Source organism: Rana temporaria, chromosome 9 (genome assembly GCF_905171775.1).
Source record: "Rana temporaria chromosome 9, aRanTem1.1, whole genome shotgun sequence".
Classification (NCBI taxonomy): domain Eukaryota; kingdom Metazoa; phylum Chordata; class Amphibia; order Anura; family Ranidae; genus Rana; species Rana temporaria.
In genome coordinates, this window is record NC_053497.1 from 130183966 (window position 1) to 130203526 (window position 19561).

Consider the following 19561-nt stretch of genomic DNA (forward strand, 5'->3'; position numbering starts at 1 on the left):
ACTCACAGTCACAGGGAGCAACGACCTTCATAAGCCAGTGTGCCAAAAGACCTTGTCCTGTGTACATCGGAAGCTGTGCAACAGATGCTATTCTGACCATGTGCGTTACCATGTCTGCTTTAGTAGGCAAATCTGCCATAGAGACGTTTGACATGATTTTGGAAGTTTGCAGCGATGATACAATGAGTCGTTCGAGATGTTTTGAGTGGCACACGTGCTTCAAGAGGGGAAGAACATTACTGGAACGAGAAATTAGGAAGACCTTTAAAATGTCAAAACCATTCGGCAACTTCTGCATTCAAAATACCTCGAACGACTCATTGCAGCATCGCCATAAACATTCCGAATCATGTCAAGTCTCTTTGCCAGATTTTCCCAAATTCATGCAGAATTTCATGTTTTCTCTTTGTTATATCTTGCTGCCCATGAAGAAATAGCAGACGTGGTAACGCACGTCGTCAGAACAGCACCAGATGCACAGCTCCCAATGTACACAGGAAGTTGTCATTTAGCACACTGATTTATGAAGGTTGGTGCTCCCTGTGACTGTGCATGCAGCCTTGTGCTGCCATTTGTTGGTGTGTTACAAAACTAGTCTCTAAACTTTTTGATACCAACTCGTATCACCCAAACTGTCCCCTTCACTTCTCTCAAGACCATCTGCTCTCTAGCCTCCTCCTCACATTCTCCCTTGCTCCTTTCCAGAACTTCTCCTCCAAAGCCTTCGCTATCCCCTGAAACTCTGTAGCCCAATCTGTCTGGCTATCATCTACTCTGCCTTTTAGTCCCTAAAAAACTCATCTCTTCAGGCAAGCTTACCCCACCTCTACAACTAATGCACTTTACTTATCGCATTAACTTCTCCTTCAGGGTTGGGTCACAGTAGCTTGCATGTCAAACGCACCATTTGACTGTGCGGGATTCTGTCATTCTAAGCCCCAGTAGGGAGCGGGGCAATGCAGGTTTTAACGCATCACACGATTTATTTATTTATTTTACTATATTTGAAATGTCACGAAGTGATACTTTGTTCTTGTGTCCACTCAGAAGCGCAATGCGTTGTCCTGCAGTACAGTGACATGTAGTGCCATCCACCTGACTTAATCGTGTTTTTATCCGCACTGTTCTATACCATGTCTTTAACATGTCAAAAAAATGTAAATGGTAGCAATCATACGTTGATCAAGCTTGCTACATTGATTTCACACTGATGGTATTTGGCATGGCTTTGAGAAATAGCAAAGATTACAAGTTGCAGTGCTGGAAGGATAATTAAAGCCATAAGCATTCTTTTCTGGTCTATATTGCAGTGTACCGTATGTTTGTGAGCTGTACGTGGTTACTTGGGCCATTGTTGCCTAAATCATTTTTAATCTGTGGTGGTGTTTTTTTCTTTTTTCAATTTGTAATTTTGATTCATTATTATACTTTATGATTTGGAACAATAATCAAAATAACTAAAAAACTGATGAATCTGTCTCAGTCAGAGATTATAAACAGCGCTAATGTTGAGTGACAGTATTAGGTGACCAACAACACCAAAAGTTTTTGACAGGAACACACATAGTGTTTCAGATGGTGTCCAAATGGAGGTCCTGAAGTAATAGCAGTGTGCACCTTCCACCGAAATCCTTAGATCCACCACAAGTGAACACACTCCCCTTATAAATTCTAAAACATACGTAATCTATGTGATAGTTGGCTTGCGTATGGGCTCCTTAAAAATAACCCATCTGGACAGAAATATGGAAGATGTCATAATACGGTAGTCATCCTAATCCTTCTTTCATTCGTTTGAGAGTCATCTAACATCTGAAAATAAAAAAACAACTCAGCCATTGCAGCTCCCATATTTCTCTCTTCATATGCCCCCCTTTAAAAAACACACCTGCCATAGAATAAAAACATAGCCTAACATTGCTCTTCCTTTAGAACTGTATCATATAGACCAGCAGCAAGTATGCAGTCAGTGAAGGCATATGTACTGATCTGCATTTTCTTTCATGATAGGGTGGCTGCCAGGCAACTTTTTTTAGAAGGGGAGGGGGGGGGGGGGGGGGGGTCTGCAATAGAAGCTTACATTTTTCTCTTATGACAGGTGTTCTAAAACATGTCACCAGGTTATGTGACCAATATAGTGCCATCACAGCAGAAAAAAGTCGGGTATTACCTTGGTTCCAGGAGGAAGTGGGACTTCGCTGCTCTTCACCAAACTCAGAATGAGCGCAATTACCACCGATATTACTGAGGCCACCAGCAACACCAACAGCGCCACCTGCTTGGAGTCTAGACCCATTATATTTCCTATATTGGATGAAAGAATATCAGAAGTACTTGGGTTAATAAAATAAATAAATAATGCACAACCAATCTTGTATTATATGGGTGCTTTACAGTGGAACTCTGGCTGGCTTGTTGTTCTGTGCTAAACATCCAGCACCAGGTCATGAAATATATATTTACTTAGGGCTACAGAGAAAAAGGGCAAAAATAAGTATGCCAATCACATGGCTCCCTTTCTTTCTTTCAAAATCACTTCATCCTCAAAGTTTACAGCAGAAGCACTGAGGTTATTGAAGTTGCTCTCTCTTCAGCTCACCCCGCTGTTTATTTATATTAGTAGAAGGCAGGAAGATCATTGCTGGGAGGGGGGAGCAGAGATAGCTGAGAGATAAGGGCAAAAACAACTTAAATGCTTCTGCTATGAAATTTCAGGATGACTTGTTCTATAGTACTTGCACCTACAGTGGTCATTCGAGGCAGGGGGCGTACATACGGGGGTCACAGGGGTCGCCGTTGCAATCTGGCTCCATGCTGCAGGGGGCCCGTGCAGCCCCCATGAATGCCTGGATAGGAGGAGTGGCTTAAGCGGCTGCATATAGAGTAACCAATCTCTCAATTTTCCTCCTGCAGCTGCTGAATGTCTGCGGAACGGAGAGTAGGAGAAGCATCCATTCAGTGGCTGCAGGAGGAAAATGTAGAGATTGGTTCCCCTATATGAAGCTGTCCCTGCTGCTCCTCCTATTTAGGTTCTTTCTACTGCCCCCTGTGCTCCTTCTTGACCCCCTCATCCTCCATCTGTCAGAATGAAGCACAGGGAAGGGGCTGGTAAATGTGTGTTCCTTTTCTGAATTTGGAGTCTGTGATTTGTACTGATTACTGACTCTGTCCATTTATACCTGAAACATAGTAAACTGTGTTTACTATGCTTCCGTTTGTAAATGAACGGGAAAATTTGTACAGAGCTATTCCTGTCAATTCATTCAGCGCAGTTGAGGCTGCAGAGAAGAATATTGAGGGCTGTGTCCTCCATCTTATTTCTCTGTTTTAAAGGTGAAACATTAGAGGGCTGTTGTGAGTGAGTAACTTGTATAGCGCTTCAAATGTGAACTAAATCGCCTCAAGGCGCTGTATCCAATGTCGTTGTCCAGCCACGCTTCAGAATAGATGGGTCTTACGTTTTTTTCTGAAGGCCCGATGGTTTTCTTCCATCCGAATGTCTGTAGGTAGAGCGTTCCATAACGTGGTCCTTTAGATCAGTGTTTCTCAATATCTTTTTCAGTCGAGGCACCCTTTAATTTTATGGATAATCTCGAGGCACTCTCTAAAATAATAGATGGTCCATTCTAAATGGCGCCCCATTCTGAAATGTAAAAACTATTCTAATAGTTTTACATATCGTAGCAACATCAATACACATAGGATACCCAATGTTGGAGGCGATTTTTTTTTCCAAAGCAAATACACTTACAAACTGGTACGGACTAGTATTCCAGTGTTGCTTTTCTTCAGTTTTTCCCCATCAGCTATGTGACCCCAACGCTGATGGAGAGGGCAGGGGAGGGTCAAACAAGGATGATATGCAAGCAGCTGACATCCTCCTTATCAACTGATGATGTCATTGGTCGTTTGAAGGTTGTAATGGTGTACGATGAAAACCGTGGCTTTGTGTAACTAAAATGCAGGCTTCATCCACCCGCCGGCTTGGATACAATTTTGGGGCAATTTTTTGACATTTTGCCAGGGCACCCTGGTTGAAAAAGGCTGGTTTGGACCCCTGATATTTCATCAAAGCCCCCCCCCCCCCCCTAATGGGGGATCCTAAAAAAAGAATCGTAAAAAGCAAATAAATAAATGGTAAAAAAAAATAATTAAAACTTAAAAAGAAAAAAAGAAATACTGACGCCAGTGGCAGAACTACCAGGGTCACAAAGGTCGCATTTGAGGCTGCCCCTGGCGTTCTGCCATCAGGCTCAGGGGGAAGGGCCCTAGCTGGGGGTCAGGTTCCTTGGTTTCATGCACCTGAGCCTTGAAGGTTTTAGTTATGCGACTGCAGTGTAAATACTTAAATGTCCACTGTCTGGCTACAGGGTCACATGAAAATAAACCTTAAGTCTGGTTTATCATTTAGCGAACAGTGGGGGAGCTTAGCCCTAAAGTCAGACTCTATGAGACTATGTGAGACTATATCAGAAAAGCATTTTTGCATAATGAAAGCAGGCAAAATGTGGTGTCAGCTGTGATAGACCATTTTAATCGGACCAAACCGATCGTGTGTGGGCCCCCTTCGGTTATTTATCCATAGGTTAAAAAAAAAAAAACTCGGTTATAAATCCACGCATGCTCAGAATCAAGTCGACGCTTGCTTGGAAGCATTGAACTTTGTTTTTTCAGCACGTCGTTGTGTTTTACGTCACCACGTTCTGACACGATCGTTTTTTTTAACCGATGGTGTGTAGGCACGACTGACCATCAGTCAGCTTCATCAGTTAACTGATGAAAACGGTCCATCAGACCGGTGTCATCGGATGGACCGATCGTGTGTACGCGGCATTAAGAATGCAAATTTTACTTTTTAAAAATGTAATGGGGCACAAATTTACTTCAAATGGAATAAAAATGTTATGTAAAGGAGGATTCCTGGTAATTACATATAGCTTGGTTTAAATATGACTTTTTTTTCAGTTGGAATTTTTCCCTAATGGTAGGAACATTTAATACCATTGATTTCACCACAGTATTTTTCATGCATGTCACTGAAAAGTAATTGTGACATAAAGAAAGGGATTGGGTTTCCTGTATAGTGAATGCAGTAATCATGCGCACCTAGCGCTAAATGACTCCATATTCTCAGCGATGTCTGTTCAACATTAAAATGGGGTGTATTGAAAGGCTAAAAGCTTCAATAAGAGACCGTGCAATCTACCAGTCATTAAATTCCAGCTGTTTATAATAACATGCTGAGATACTGTCTGACTTGGTCCCGAAGATTTAACTTTTAAGTGCCCATATGGGAACAATTCTCATATCAAGCAATCTACAACAATATGGTAACTTCCAAACACAACTTTAAACTCAATATCACCCTTCTGTTGTCACATCAACAGCATGAAAACTCCCACCAACCATGAATCAAAAGCACACATGCCATCACATTGAGATTCTGCACAAAATGTAAACAAAATAACCTTTTTTTTTACATGAATAGGCTACTTGATCCTTTAAGGCCTCATTCACACTTGGCGGACTCCGTCGCTACAGAGTCCGCCTGCTCCCGTTGGCTCAGCAGGAGATCAGTCCGCAGATCTCCGCTGAGCCGACGGATGACAAGCTCCTCTCTGCTCACTGAGCGGGGAGGGGCTTGTCGGGCACCGCTGTCTCCCTATGGAGCGATCTGATGAAAACGGACAGCATGTCCATTTTCATCAGATCTTATCCGATCCGCATGGACGGATTGGGACGTGGCCCCCATACGTCTGTTTTTAGCGGGTCGGATGTCAGCGGACATGTCTCCGCTGACATCTGACGCTCCATAGCGATGCATGGAGCGGCTGATCAGGTCCGTGACCCGAACAGCCCGAAGTGTGAATGAGGCCTAAGATTCACATAGACATACTGTAAAGCCGGCCATAGACTGGGGTTACAGAAAAGAAATTCGCTTAATTCCCCCATCAACACTGACTGTGGGGGAATGCCTTCCATGGAGCTATTGTGTTTTCCCAGCGGGGATGGGAGGGGGAGACACTCCAGCCAGGAGAACCGAGTAAATATTACTAGTGGCTATAGCCATTGGTAATAATCACATTAATAATGACACTAAAACAATGATCAGATATAATAATATACACTGTATTAATGACATTGGCTGGGAAGTGTACTGTGTATAATATGTGCTGCTTTTACTAACATATCTGGCTGTTTTTTTCCCTGCTTAGCAGGGAGAAATAACATCCAGATTGCTGATCTGTGTACAGAGCCCTGTATGTATGTATGTAAGCACAGAACTCTGTGTGGTGATTGGCTACAGCCGATTAGCAGGTCTCGGCCATAAGAGCCCTTTCACACTGAGCGTCGGAAGGTAAAACACCACTATTTTTAGCGGCACTTTACCATCCGACTTGTGGCGCTTTTCAGCCGCTAGCGGCTCTTTTACCCCCACGCTAGCGGCCGAAAAGGGTTAAAATCGCCCACAAAGTGCCGCCACAGTGGCGTTTTTCCGGCGGTACGGCGGCGCTGCCCATTGATTTCAATGGTCAAGACACATTAGGAGCGGTGAGTTCACTGCTCCTAATGTGCTGCAAAGAAGCCGCTAGCAGGACCTTTTCTGACGCCCTGCCAGTGCACCGCTCCAGTGTGAAAGCCCTCGGGCTTTCACACTGGAGTGAATGGAGCAGCTGTTTAAGGGCATTTTGCAGGTGCTATTTTTAACGCTAGAGCACCTGCAAAATGCCCTCTGTGTGAAAGGGGTCTTAATCATTGGCCAGGACCCACTGACACAATCCCGATGTAGCCAGTGACCGCATGGGTTATCAGGGGGTGTGCACATGAATGATGTACATGCATGTGACCTAGCCTGCCGTACCTCCCACCCGCAGTAAACGTATTGTGGGAGCGTGAACTGGTTAAAGCCTAACTCCAAGTTTAATATCGTTTTAAAGATACAAGCAAATTATTTACTGCACTAACAGGTGCATATACTGGTGTCATTTTGGTTTTGTGCTGCCCTAGGCAAGACTAAAATCAGGTGCCCCCATCTAAATTTGTCCCACCCTTTCCTGTTTAAGTCCCACCCCCATCATCTGTAAACTCCATTCCTTCCTCTTTAGGCTCCACCTCTTCCTCTTTAGGCTCCACCTCTTCCTATTAGAGCTCCACCTCTTCCCCCAAAAAACATCATCGACTCTAATCTTTCTGAAGCCTGGCTGTGTCTAACGAGGCTGCCGAGGCATGATCATAGCCTGGGACTCCAACCTGCTCTGCCAAGTGAGCTACTTACGGGATAGGAGGCTGCAGCCTCCTGCTCCTGCTTTGCTACCCTGTCACCGAATGGTCTAGACCAGTGTTTCTCAATTCCAGTCCTCAGGCCCCCCCAACAGGTCAGGTTTTCAGGATTTCCCTCAGATGAAAAGGCTGTGGTGATTACTAAGGCAGTGAAACTGATCAAATCACCTGTGCAAAATAATGGAAATCCTGAAAACCTGACCTGTTGGGGGGGCCTGAGGACTGGAATTGAGAAACACTGGTCTAGACTGTCTTTCTGGCAGGTGTCACCCGGGTGCGGCCTGCAATATCACTTCTGCCTACTGGCAGCGCCACCCCCCCTGCAAACAAGGCGTTTTTGCATTTTTTCCTTACAGTAGATATGCCTCAGCTACATACAGTAAACAGTGCTGTATTCTGGAAGTGAGGTAGAGTCTTCCCGTCCTACTCCTGGATTAAAGCGGTAGTTCACCCTCAGTGACACGATTTTACCATCGAGACCGGCATTGTAGCGCGAGCTACAGTATGCCTGTCCCGATTTTTTTACCCCCGTACTCACTGTGTACTCGTACATTATAGATTTCGGCTCCCGCGGGGAATGGGCGTGCCTATGGAGAGGGAGGATGATTGATGGCCGGCCCTGGCACGTCACTCTCCCCAAAGACAGCCGGAGTAGGTCTCGGCTCTTCACGGCGCCTGCGCACAGGCTATGCGCAGGCGCCGTGAAGAGCCAAGCCTATTTCGGCTATTTCCGGAGAAGCGTGACGCGCCAGAGCCGGCCGTCAATCATCCTCCGTCTCCATAGGCACGCCCATTCCCCGAGGGGAGTCGGTATCTTCGATGTACGAGTACACGGTGAGTACAGGGATAAAAAAATCGGGACAGGCATACTGTAGCTCGCGCTACAATGCCTGATTTTATGGTAGAAGAAATTTTTTTTTTTTTTTGGGGGTTTATAGGGTGAACCCCCGCTTTAAGTCGGGCTGAATGCTGATCAGCCAATTACAGGAAGCTTTGTATTCTTTTAATGATTTAATGGCTGAGAATGTGACCTCATTGGCCCACAGCACTGTATATTGCTGAGGCTACATATAGTTAATACAGATGTGCCTAGCAAGCGCATCTGTTAGTGCAGTTAGTTTGGGGCTAATTGGCACTAATGGATGGACTGACAAACAGTAACGGTTTCTACCAGGCATTGTTGAATAGTTCCACTGAGCTGTACACAGGAGTTATCATTATTGGCTTTGAATATTTCTTGGACTACAGTGGCCACTGTAACAGATTTCAAATTGTGATGTTCTATGAATTGATTCTGACTAGGTACTGTTGTCTAGATCAGAAAATCCTAAAGGGGTTGTAAAGGTTTGTTTTTATTTTCTAAATAGGTTCCTTTAAGCTAGTGCATTGTTGGTTCATTTACCTTTTCCTTCAATTTCCCTTCTAAATGTTTTTTTTTCTTTGTCTAAATTTCTCACTCCCTGTTCCTCCTCAGTAAGCTGTTCTGGCTGACTAACCCCCAGGGGGTGATGGGGGCAAGCTTACAGAAAGTGAGAAATTCAGACAAAGAAAACATTTTTTTAGAAGGGAAATAGAAGGATAAGGTAAGTGAACCAACAATGCACTAGCTTAAAGGAACCAATTTAAAAAATAAAAAAAATTTTTATAGAACCTACAGCCGTTTCTAGGGGTTACTTGAGCTTTTGCCGATTTGTCCTTCCATCTGATTGTGCGTGCAAAGTTTCAGGGCCAATGCCTATTGGCAGAGTTGGTGACATGACACCAATGATCTTTTTAGGTAAGGGATGGATTCCGGTTACCACTGACATGCTTCCCAATGACTACTAATGTAAGGGGCATTTTTTCCACTGACCACCTGATAAATTAGTTTTAGGGTTTCCCCGAGACCCCAAGGCCCCTGAGGGTAAAAAAATTTCTTGAGAAAGACTGGTGTAGATTAATTCTGAGAACTCTCATTGTTTTATCAGTCAGTTAACTGGCATTTTACCAATTTGAAATGTAAAAGTCTAGCAGGATGTAGTGGGAGTAGGACATTTGACACACCTGACCTTTTAGAATTTCACTCAGAACTGTAAGTTATGCAAACTGATAACTGGCATTTTCATAGCTATGACTTCTCAATTTACTGAACACCTAAAATTGTTCCAATCAGTGTAACTTAAAGCGGGATTAAACTCTGAACCAAAAATTTATCATATTCCAGTTTATCAGTCCTTAGATGTTGTGGCTGCATTTGTTTTTATTTTTTAGGCTTTTTCCCCTCTCACTGGGGATCTGATCATTAACACGTTCACTTGGGATGGATACTTAGTCTGGAAAAGGGGGCAACAGAGATGACATTGGACAGCAGCATTGTTAATCTGGGGAGTGGGGAAGAGTTGATGCACTAGCAAATTTAGATTCACTAACACATTGAAGCTAAACTCCAGCTCACACTTATTAAGCAATTACAGCAACCATTTGTTTTCCCTTTGGGATAACGTTTTTACAAAAATAAGTAAAAGCTGATCATTGTAAGCACCTCTGTCCATGTTAAATTGTTTGTCCTAACCCTCTAACTGCTACCTATGTGGGACAGCTTGTTCTGTTGAAAAACAACAGACTTACTGGCCAGATCAGCAGACGAAAATAAAGGATAGAATGCCTAAAAAAGAAATTGAAATGGTACCGTGTTTGGCGTCTGAACTATTTTTTTTGCTTTCAAAGAAACACTGTTAAAAGCAACTAATTTGTTCAGGGGCAGTTGAAAAAAGTGTCCAACTGCCTCTGAACGTCCGTTTAACAGCAGTGTACATGGGGCCTTACTTAAATGATATGCTGTAGACCAGGGGTGTCAAACTCAATTTCATTGTGGGCCACATCAGCATTATGATTGCCCTGAAAAGGCCGGTTTTATCTGTAAGATTAGATTTCGGGGGCATCCTCTCCCCATATATTAGATGTCAAGAGCCACCCCACCATCAGAAGTTGAATGGGAGGTGCTCTGTGCTGAGCGGCTTCCTGTTCATTCACAAACTGAAGCATAATAAACTTTTTTTTTTTAACAGAAAGTTTAATAAACACTTGCTTAGTAGAACACTTTACTATGCTTCAGCTAGGAATGAACACAGTTATTGAGTGTGTTTTACTATGCTCATTTAGAAAAGGAAGGGGCTTGTGAATGACATATTTTTCCTCATCCTCCAAAGATATTGCAGGATTTCCATGCTCTTACATAGTTATAGTAAGTATGATGCAATAATCCCTGCGGGAGAGATGACATCACCATCCACCTGCTGCAACGTACAGTACGAAGCCCGTGGTATGGAATTTATTCCTAGAAGATGGCTTGGTTACATAACTTGCATACAAAAATGATTTTAGAATTGTAGCCTATTTTTAATTTCAAGGTGTATTGTATGCTATTACCTAGACAGCAGTGTGCACATTTTAAATCCATCTACAAATTTACACAACTGAGTTGCTTTAGAAGCAAATATGACAATAGATCCTTCTTCCTTCCTTTTTTTTTTTTTTTTTTTTTTTTTTTTACTATCTACAGCAGTGGTTCTCAACCTGGGGGTCAGGACCCCCTCGGGGGTCAAATGATGATTTACCAGGGGTCACCGAATCCTGGACTGTTCCTGAAGCCCGTATCACTCTCCCAGCATTTTTGAAGCCACCCAGCAGGACTATCCCTGGAGCACGTGGCCACCCATCTGCGCTGTCCCTGGAGCCCGCAGCTGCCCACTCAGCCTCTTCGCAGGTGCCTATTCAGTTTACAGCATGGCTGGGGGGCAAAGACCAGAGGTCAGCTGACTGATGAGGAATGTGAAGTGGGAGGGGCTGGAGGAGACCCTATCTCCTGATTTCGGCATAGGTGTCACTGTTTCGAGACACCACAGAGCTGGAGACACAGTGAAGCCGGAGACAGTGAGTGACACTACCTGCGAATATAGTTGCCATTACAAGGACTCAGGGAGCGCTAAATGTCTGTGGGTTAGGGGCGTAAATTACTTGTCTTGCCTTGGGGGCTGACAACCCACGCTACGAATATAATTTTACGGTTAGGGGGTCCCCACAACTTGGGAAATGTTATCAAGGGGTCACGGCCCTAGAAGGTTGAGAACCACTGATCTACAGAAAGAACTGACATTTAATTTCCACAACCTTAAAGGGGTTGTAAAGGTAAATGCACATGCATTAAAGGGGTTTTCCACCCATTTTTTAAGTTTATTAAAAGTCAGCAGCTACAAAAAGTGTAGCTGCTGGCTTTTAATAAACTGACACTTACCTGCTCCAGCGTTCCAGCGACGTGCCGGCCGGTGGTCCGCTCCTCTCCCCCCCTCCCCGGCCGGCGTCTTCATTGTCACTGTGGGCACCCGGCAGTGACAGCTTTCGGCTTCACGGCCGGGCACCCACTGCGCATGCGCGAGCGGCACTGCGCATGCGCGCGCGGCCCGGCGCTGCGCTGTTTGATTGGACAGGCGATCGCCTGGGACCTGTCACATGTCCCAAGCGATCGCCTACAGGGAGGGGCTGCCAAAAGGCGACATGACGAATCGCCTTTGCAGCCCCTCGGCGGAAGGAGGAAGTGGGACAGGAAGTCCCCTTCTCCTGAAGCCCCCACTCCCCCCCCCAAAAAAAATTACATGCCAAATGTGGCATGTAAGGGGGAGAGGAGTGGGTTAAGAGGAAGTTCCATTTTTGGGTGTAACTCCTCTTTAAGGCGAAAAAACATCCGATGGTACCGCCCCCCCCGAACCCCCTTTTAAATTGCCTCACCCTTTGAAAGTCCCGCGTGCGTCCCCGTGATCCTCTTAGGTTCCTAGCCTGGCCGTTGATTGGCTAGGCTGGACGGATTGATAGCAGCACAGCCATTGGCTGGCGCTGCTGTCAATCACATCCAATGACGCGGCGTGGCCGAGTGATACAGTGAGCGGCTATGGCCGCTCGCTGTATCACAGGAGCACGCCCGCAATTACTCACCACCATGCGAGCTCTCTCGCATGACTGTGGTTAGTACTTGCGGGGAGGACCAGAGACACCTGCCGAGGGACCCCAGACATGGGTGTAGGAACCCTTACAAATCTGGGGGGGACAGCAATTTGGCTGCGTTTGATGGGCACAGTGGCTGCGTTTTATGGGCACAGTGGCGACAATTGATGGCACAGTGGCTGTGTTTGATGGCACAGTGGCTGTGTTTGATGGCACAGTGGCTGCATGTGATGGCACAGTGGCTGCGTGTGATGGGCACAGTGGCTGCGTGTGATGGGCACAGTGGCTGCGTGTGATGGGCACAGTGGCTGCGTGTGATGGGCACAGTGGCGACAATTGATGGCACAGTGGCTGCGTGTGTTGGCACAGTGGCTGCATGTGATGGCACAGTGGCTGCGTTTGGTGGCATAGTGGCTGCATGTGATGGGCACAGTGGCTGCGTGTAATGGGAACAGTGGCTGCGTGTGATGGGCACAGTGGCTGCGTGTAATGGGAACAGTGGCTGCGTGTGATGGGCACAGTGGCTGCGTGTAATGGGAACAGTGGCTGCGTGTGATGGCCAGAGTGGCTGTGTGTGATGGGCACAGTCCCTGCGTGTGATGGGCACAGTGGCGACAATTGATGGCACAGTGGCTGCGTGTGTTGGCATAGTGGCTGCATGTGATGGCACAGTGGCTGCGTTTGGTGGCATAGTGAGGCTGCAATTGATGTTTTTTTTTTCTCGCTAATCAGAGAAGGCAACTAGGCAAGCATGGCTCAAAAACATTTTTTTGTGCTGGTCACCTCAGTCAGCCACAATTTCCCCCCACCCCCCCCCAATACAGCCATAATTATTTTCTCTCACATGTTCTGTTCTGCTTACTTTTTAGTACAGACTCAGTAGTCTTCTTCTTTGCAGTAGCACACTGCTGGTTCCTAGGCACTGTGACTGTAGGCAGGCAGGCTCCTTCTGGCTCCTCGTGTCTAGTCCTTGCAGTTACAAGCTCAGCAGCGCCGACACAGCTCCCTGCGCCCCCGGCCGTGACGTCACACGGCTCACGCTGATGGAATGGACCAACTTACTTACTCCATAGGGGGAGTAAACAAACAGAAAAGCCAGGAGGGGACGGTCCCAGTTGCAGGAGGCACACAATTTGTACAGTGCACTGCCACCACTGCCGCTGCCGCCGCCCGCGCTGACTAGTCTATGACACACAGACACAAGTGTACCTTGGCTGCCTGTGTGTCAGAACTGCGCCCCCTCCTATACAAAATGGTAGCGCCCAGGTCACTCTCCTTCTCCGCCCCTGCCTTCAATGTACCGGCCCTGGCTCCAAGTCCTCCTAACCCGGGGGGGATTTTACCATACCTGTCCCCCCCGCATTATTTCCTGGGGGGGATGCGTCCCCCCCGTCCCCTCCGGTTCCTACGCCCATGACCCCAGAAGACGAGGATCGTGGGCCACTCTGTGCAAAACTAACTGCACAGTGGAGGTAAGTATAACATGTTTGTTATTTTAAAGTAAAAATAAATTCCTTTACTAACCCTTGAAGCAATCTTTAATGCAACAATGTTCAGCCTTTTCTCAATCTTTTCAACACAGAGAAACCCTTGAAATAACTTTCCGGTCTCAGGGAACCCCTGCTAGAAATTCCTTTCTCTACAACTCATACATTAGTGTGATGGTCAGTGGGAAGAATGCTCATTACATTAGTGGATGTTGGGAACAATTCACCCCTTGCAAATGGCTAAAAGGGTCAATGGTGTCAATGGGATCTTATCTGAGAGGCAGAAATTGCTCATTGCTCAATGAACGCCTAGCAACCTCCTGGAGGAACCCTAGGACTCCATGCAGTCCAGGTTCTTCATTTCGATCAGGGTTTCTCAACCAGGATAAGTGAACGCTGTTACATTTAGATTCTTGTTTGCTCTGTAATTTTATGTTTCTCTTCATCTTCCCACTGCTGTGAAATGACAGTAGATTACACACTCTGAAGACTGTACGTTGACTGGCAGTTTGCAGTTGTGTAGAAACGTATCTAAATTACTGTCCAAGGGAATTATAAAAGATTCAAAATCGTACGCATCTGATTTTTTTTTTTTTTTTTTTTTCCGCAATAAAGATTTTTATTGAATTTTCAAAAGTAAAACAAGAATATTCAAGTTGCATATTGAAACAGTGTTGTCACAGAAAGGCCTATATAGGCTTCCAAAATAAAGAATTGCTTAAAGTAAGTTACTACGGTATAAAATACTATAGTCAAACTAGAAACATTTATATAATCCCTGTTTACATCTGATATTTTTGTAACAACAATACAGATATAATGCAAAAATGTTAGCATTTTATATATTTTGTGGGCGTTAAAAAACAAAAATGAAATCTTGTCCACAAGAACTAACTGTCATTCAGTACGTCAGTAAATAAGAACCATAGAAAAAAAATTAACGATCGTTTTTTTATAGGGGGCTTTATTTTGCCTGTTGCTCTTTGTTTGTTTATTAGAAAACAAAAAGGCACAACGTTTTATTATGCTAAAGTTTAGGTACAAATGTTAGTATGATTGTACAACTGTTTACTTTTGATCATGAAAAAAAAACCTTTGTTGTTTAAATAAAAATGGCACAACGAAAGTTCTTAAACACATATAGCCGGATTCAGAAAGCACTTACGCCGACGTATCTTCTGATACGCCGCGTAAGTGCACGGATGCACCGTCGTATCTCTGCGCCTAATTCTTAATAGAAGATACGCCTGAATTTTGGCCTCATCCGACCGACGTAAGTTTCCTACGCCGTCGTATCTTGGGCGCATATTTACGCTGGCCGCAAGAGGCGCTTCCATTGATTTACGTGTTGAATATGTAAATGAGCAAGATACGCCGATTCCCGAACGTACTTACGCCCGTCGCAGTAATCTACGCCGTTTACGTAAGGCGTACGTCCGGCGTAAAGTTATTCCACCATATAGGAGGCGCATCCCGTGCAAAGGTATGGACGTCGGAAAACAGCCGTCGTATTTTACGTTGTTTACGTAAGTCGCACGTGAATGGGGCTGGGCGTAGGTTACGTTCACATCGTAGGCATTGAGCCGTCGTATCTTGGGGAGTATATGCAAAGTGATTCTGAGCATGTGCGCGCATGCGCCGTTCGTTCGGCCCTCCATTTACATGGGGTCACACTTCATTTTAATACATCACGCCCACTTCCTTGCTACTTTGAATTAGGCGGGCTTACGCCGGCCAATTTACGTTACGCCGGCGCAACGTTGGGAGCCGAGTGCTTTGTGAATTCTGTTCTTGCCTCTCTGTTACGTCGGCGTAGCGCATTTGAGATGCGCTACGCCGACCAAAAGATGCTCCACACTACGAGAAACCGGCTAATATTGTCCAATCAGATTCACAACCCAGGTTCAAATTACAACCACAGCGAGCTTGCAGCCTGGCCGACCCACGGCACCATTCTATTAACCCAAGACATAATGACCCAGTGTGATCATAGGAATGCCAAGGGCAAGGATATAATGTTAATATGTAGGCACAGCACACCATGTTCTGACATCTTACAGGTAACTATCGTGTGCCATAATAATCAGCAATCGTCTTTCACACAACCGTTTTTAATGAACGAAACACTCTAATTGGCTGCATTTCAGATTATTATAGCACTTCTTAAAATACATCTAAGGCTCTGTTTCCACTACTGCGAGGTGTTGTGTGACTTGACACATGTGAAGTCGCATGACAAGTCAAAATCCATGTATTTCAATGGTCCCCGTTCTAATTGTTGCGTCTCAATTCGCAGTGACTCCAAAATAGGTTTTTGTACTACTTTGTTACGACTTCAGTGGAGCTTGTTCTCACCATTCACATGACATTGCATCAAAAATCGCATTGCAACGTTGCACTGTAATTTGCACGACTTTGGGGCTGCAATAGTGGAAACGTAGCCTAAGTCTATGTCTGCACCTCAACAGTTTAGTGTGGCGCCTTTAAACAAAATCCACATTGTACTTGTCAATTGTAAATTCCAAAATCCTTTCATGGCAACTTCCTATTTGAATAAATAAATACATAAAAAAAAAAATATATATATATATATAATATTTCAATTTGTAAGGAAATAATTCATACAATTGTTTTAAATGTTAACCCTGAGTTGCCCATCATTTAAAACCATATGCTGCCTCCATACACATAGTTAGTTATTACTGTGCAGAAACAGAGCTGGTGTCAGTATATTACATTCTCTTCTGTTCAGATCCCAGGAGAACTAACAAGACCAGTTTTCAGATTTCCTTACAACATACCTGTATCTTGGCACTGGCTGCTGTGATCTGCTCCTCCTGCGATGCTGATCAGGCCAGGACAAAAGTGAAAGGCTGCTTCGCCTAAACTCAATTTAAAATCTCTCTTCCCCTCCCACTGACTGTGTACAGAGAGCTCAAACCCTCCTTTACTACAGCCATACCTAATGCATGCTTCTGGAATCTCGCTTACAGGCAGTTAACCTCTTATTTGCCACCTATGCCATGATTTATTGTGGGCACAAGTAACTGAATAGGAGTGCACACCCCTTCCCCTTCATAGAGACAGCCTTTCCCAATGATTTTTACAATGAGATCCGCTTGAAATAACTTTTATGTCTGAGGGAACACCCGCAAATAATTATTATAATCTACAACTCGTGGTAAGTCAACAGGATGAATGCTCCTTACCTTGGTGGTCAGTCCAAAGAATGCTCCTTATAGTGGTGGTCAGTGGGAAGAATGCTCCTTACATTGGTGGTCAGTGGGGTGAATGCTCCTTACACTGGTGATTAGTGGGAAGAATGATCCTTACATTGGGGGTCAGTCCAAAGAATGATCCTTTATATTGGTTTTCAGTGGGAAGAATGCTCCTTACATTGGTGGTTAGTGGGAAAAATGCTCCTTACGTTGGCGGTCAGTCCAAAGAATGATCCTTTATATTGGTGGTTAGTGGGAAGAATGCATCTTACATTGGTGGTCAGCCCGAAGAATGCCCTGTACATTGGTGGTCACTGGGAAAAATGCTCTTTACATTGGTGGTCTCTGGGAAGAATGCTATTTACATTGGTGTCCAGTGGGAAGAATTCTCTGTACATTTGGTGGTCCATGGAAAAAAATTCTCCATACGTTGGTGGTCTGTGGTAAGAATGCTCATTGCATTGGTGGCCACTGGGAAGAATGCTCCTTGCATTGGTGGTCCGTGGGAAGAATGCTCCTTACATTGGTGGTCCGTGGGAAGAATGCTCCTTGCATTGGTGGTCCGTGGGAAAAATGCTCCTTGCATTGGTGGTCCATGGGAAGAATGCTCCTTGCATTGGTGGTCCATGGGAAGAATGCTCCTTGCATTGGTGGTCCGTGGGAAGAATGCTCCTTACATTGGACTTCAGTGGGAGGAATGCTTCATACATTGGACTTCAATGGAAAGAATGCTCCATACCAGGGCTCAAGTCCTGCGGGAACGCGTGGGAACGGAGTTCCTGCACTTTTTTCACAGCAGGAACGCAGTTCCCTTTGCAGGACTAGAGCAGCTTTGAGCAGCCGAGCCAATCCTTCACGATGCCCAGCTCGAGTCAATGTCAGGGGCAGGCGAACCTTAGTAATCCTTTATGTTACTGGCCGCTTCCTGTATATGGATTAATCGGGTAGTGTGCGGGTATTCCGTCACTTCCTCAATGCCGCAATGTCTCCTGGGAGCTTTTGTCATTGTTCCCAGGAGACATTGCGGAGGTCTGCCACGACTCAATAGACATTGCGGCATCGAGGAAGTGACGGAATACCCGCACACTACCCGATGAATCCATATACAGGAAGCGGCCAGTAACATAAAAGATTACTAAGGTACAGTGGATCGAAAAAAAAAAAACATGCTGTTTAGTAAATATGCATATGAGCGTATCATATTTTTTTTTTTTTTTTTGTGGGGGAGTGAATCTTGAGTGGGAGTTCCCACACTTTTTTCTCCAGGACTTGACCCCTGCTCCTTACATTGGACTTCAGTGGGAAGAATGCTCCTTACATTGGACTTCAATGGGAAGAATGCTCCATACATTGAACTTCAGTGGGACGAATGCTCTTGATATTGGAGGTCAGTGGGAAGAATGCTTCTTATATTGGAGGTCAGTAGAAGGAATTTAAGGCATTGTATGAAAGGGGGCAGTCTTGCGTAAGGGACTTCTTGTGGGTTAATGTGCAGAGGGGAAGCTGATTCCCTAGAACCTGAGCAGGCACTCTGAAGATCAATCTCAAAAATATTCCAATTGCACACCTTCCAGGAAAATGGCCAATAAGTGAAGCGATTACCAGCTGGGAACCGGAAAGCAAATCATATAAATATATTCGCCAGCACACCAAGGATCATTTAAAAAAACGTCCAAAATTTTTTAATGCATAATAGCGATCCAAAAAGCTTTTTGGATCGCTATTATGCATTAAAAAATTTTGGACGTTTTTTTAAATGATCCTTGGTGTGCTGGCGAATATGTTTATATACTCCTGAAGATCAAGGCTTTGTATGTATGAGATATACGTACATTGTGCCAAGCTGGACCAGTGTCTGTATAAAATACAGATCATAAATGGAGGTCCACTTTTTTTTTTTTTTTTTTTGTTCATGTGAATTACACATATATCTGTTACACATATCCAGCCCACAGTGGTAACAGAAGGGTTAAATCTCACTGCGCGTCAGTTATCCTTTCCTTGATTCACCCGGACCAAACTGGGTTCATGCCGGGAAAGAATACTGCAATGAACATCAGACGCCTGTTTATGAATATTCAGGCCCAGCATGAGAATGTGGGGACACGGGTGGTGGTGGCCCTAGACACGGCCAAGGCATTCGACTCCGAGTGGCTGTATCTGTGGGAATGCCTGAGAAGCTATGGGTTTGGCCCTAACTATATTAGATGGGTACAACTCCTATATCAGACCCCTAAGGCTAGGATCTTTGTAAATGGATGGCTATCTGACCAGATTTCTCTGGAACGTGGTACTAGGCAGGGGTGCCCACTGTCACTGTTATTATATGCTTTGGCGGCAGAACCTCTGGCCATCACCATTAGAACAAGCACAGAAGTGATTGGCCTTAGAAAAGGGGATACCTGGGACAAAATAGGATTATATGCGGATGATACGGTTCTGTATTTGGCGGATCAGGTCCCCTCGCTACAGGCGGCGTTAAAAACCATAGGGAGATACTCAGGCTTAAAAATAAACTGGGACAAATCCCGGATCCTCCCTCTGGACCAGATTCCCCCACCGGAGGTCATCCCGGAGCTACCCCTACAGAGAGTGGGA

General features: G+C 45.0%; 1 protein-coding gene across 1 annotated transcript in view; it reads right to left on the bottom strand.

The window, feature by feature from the left end:
* Positions 1 to 16742, bottom strand: part of LOC120914062 (ectonucleoside triphosphate diphosphohydrolase 8-like) — a 55412-nt gene extending 38670 nt beyond the window's left edge. Inside the window, exons 1-2 of the mRNA XM_040324506.1 lie at positions 16547 to 16742; positions 2171 to 2304 (exon numbers count right to left, since the gene is read on the bottom strand). Coding sequence (XP_040180440.1) covers positions 2171 to 2296 — 126 coding nt within the window. The 5' untranslated portion in view covers positions 2297 to 2304; positions 16547 to 16742. The remainder of the gene's footprint in view (positions 1 to 2170; positions 2305 to 16546) is intronic.
* Positions 16743 to 19561: the final 2819 nt, after the last annotated feature.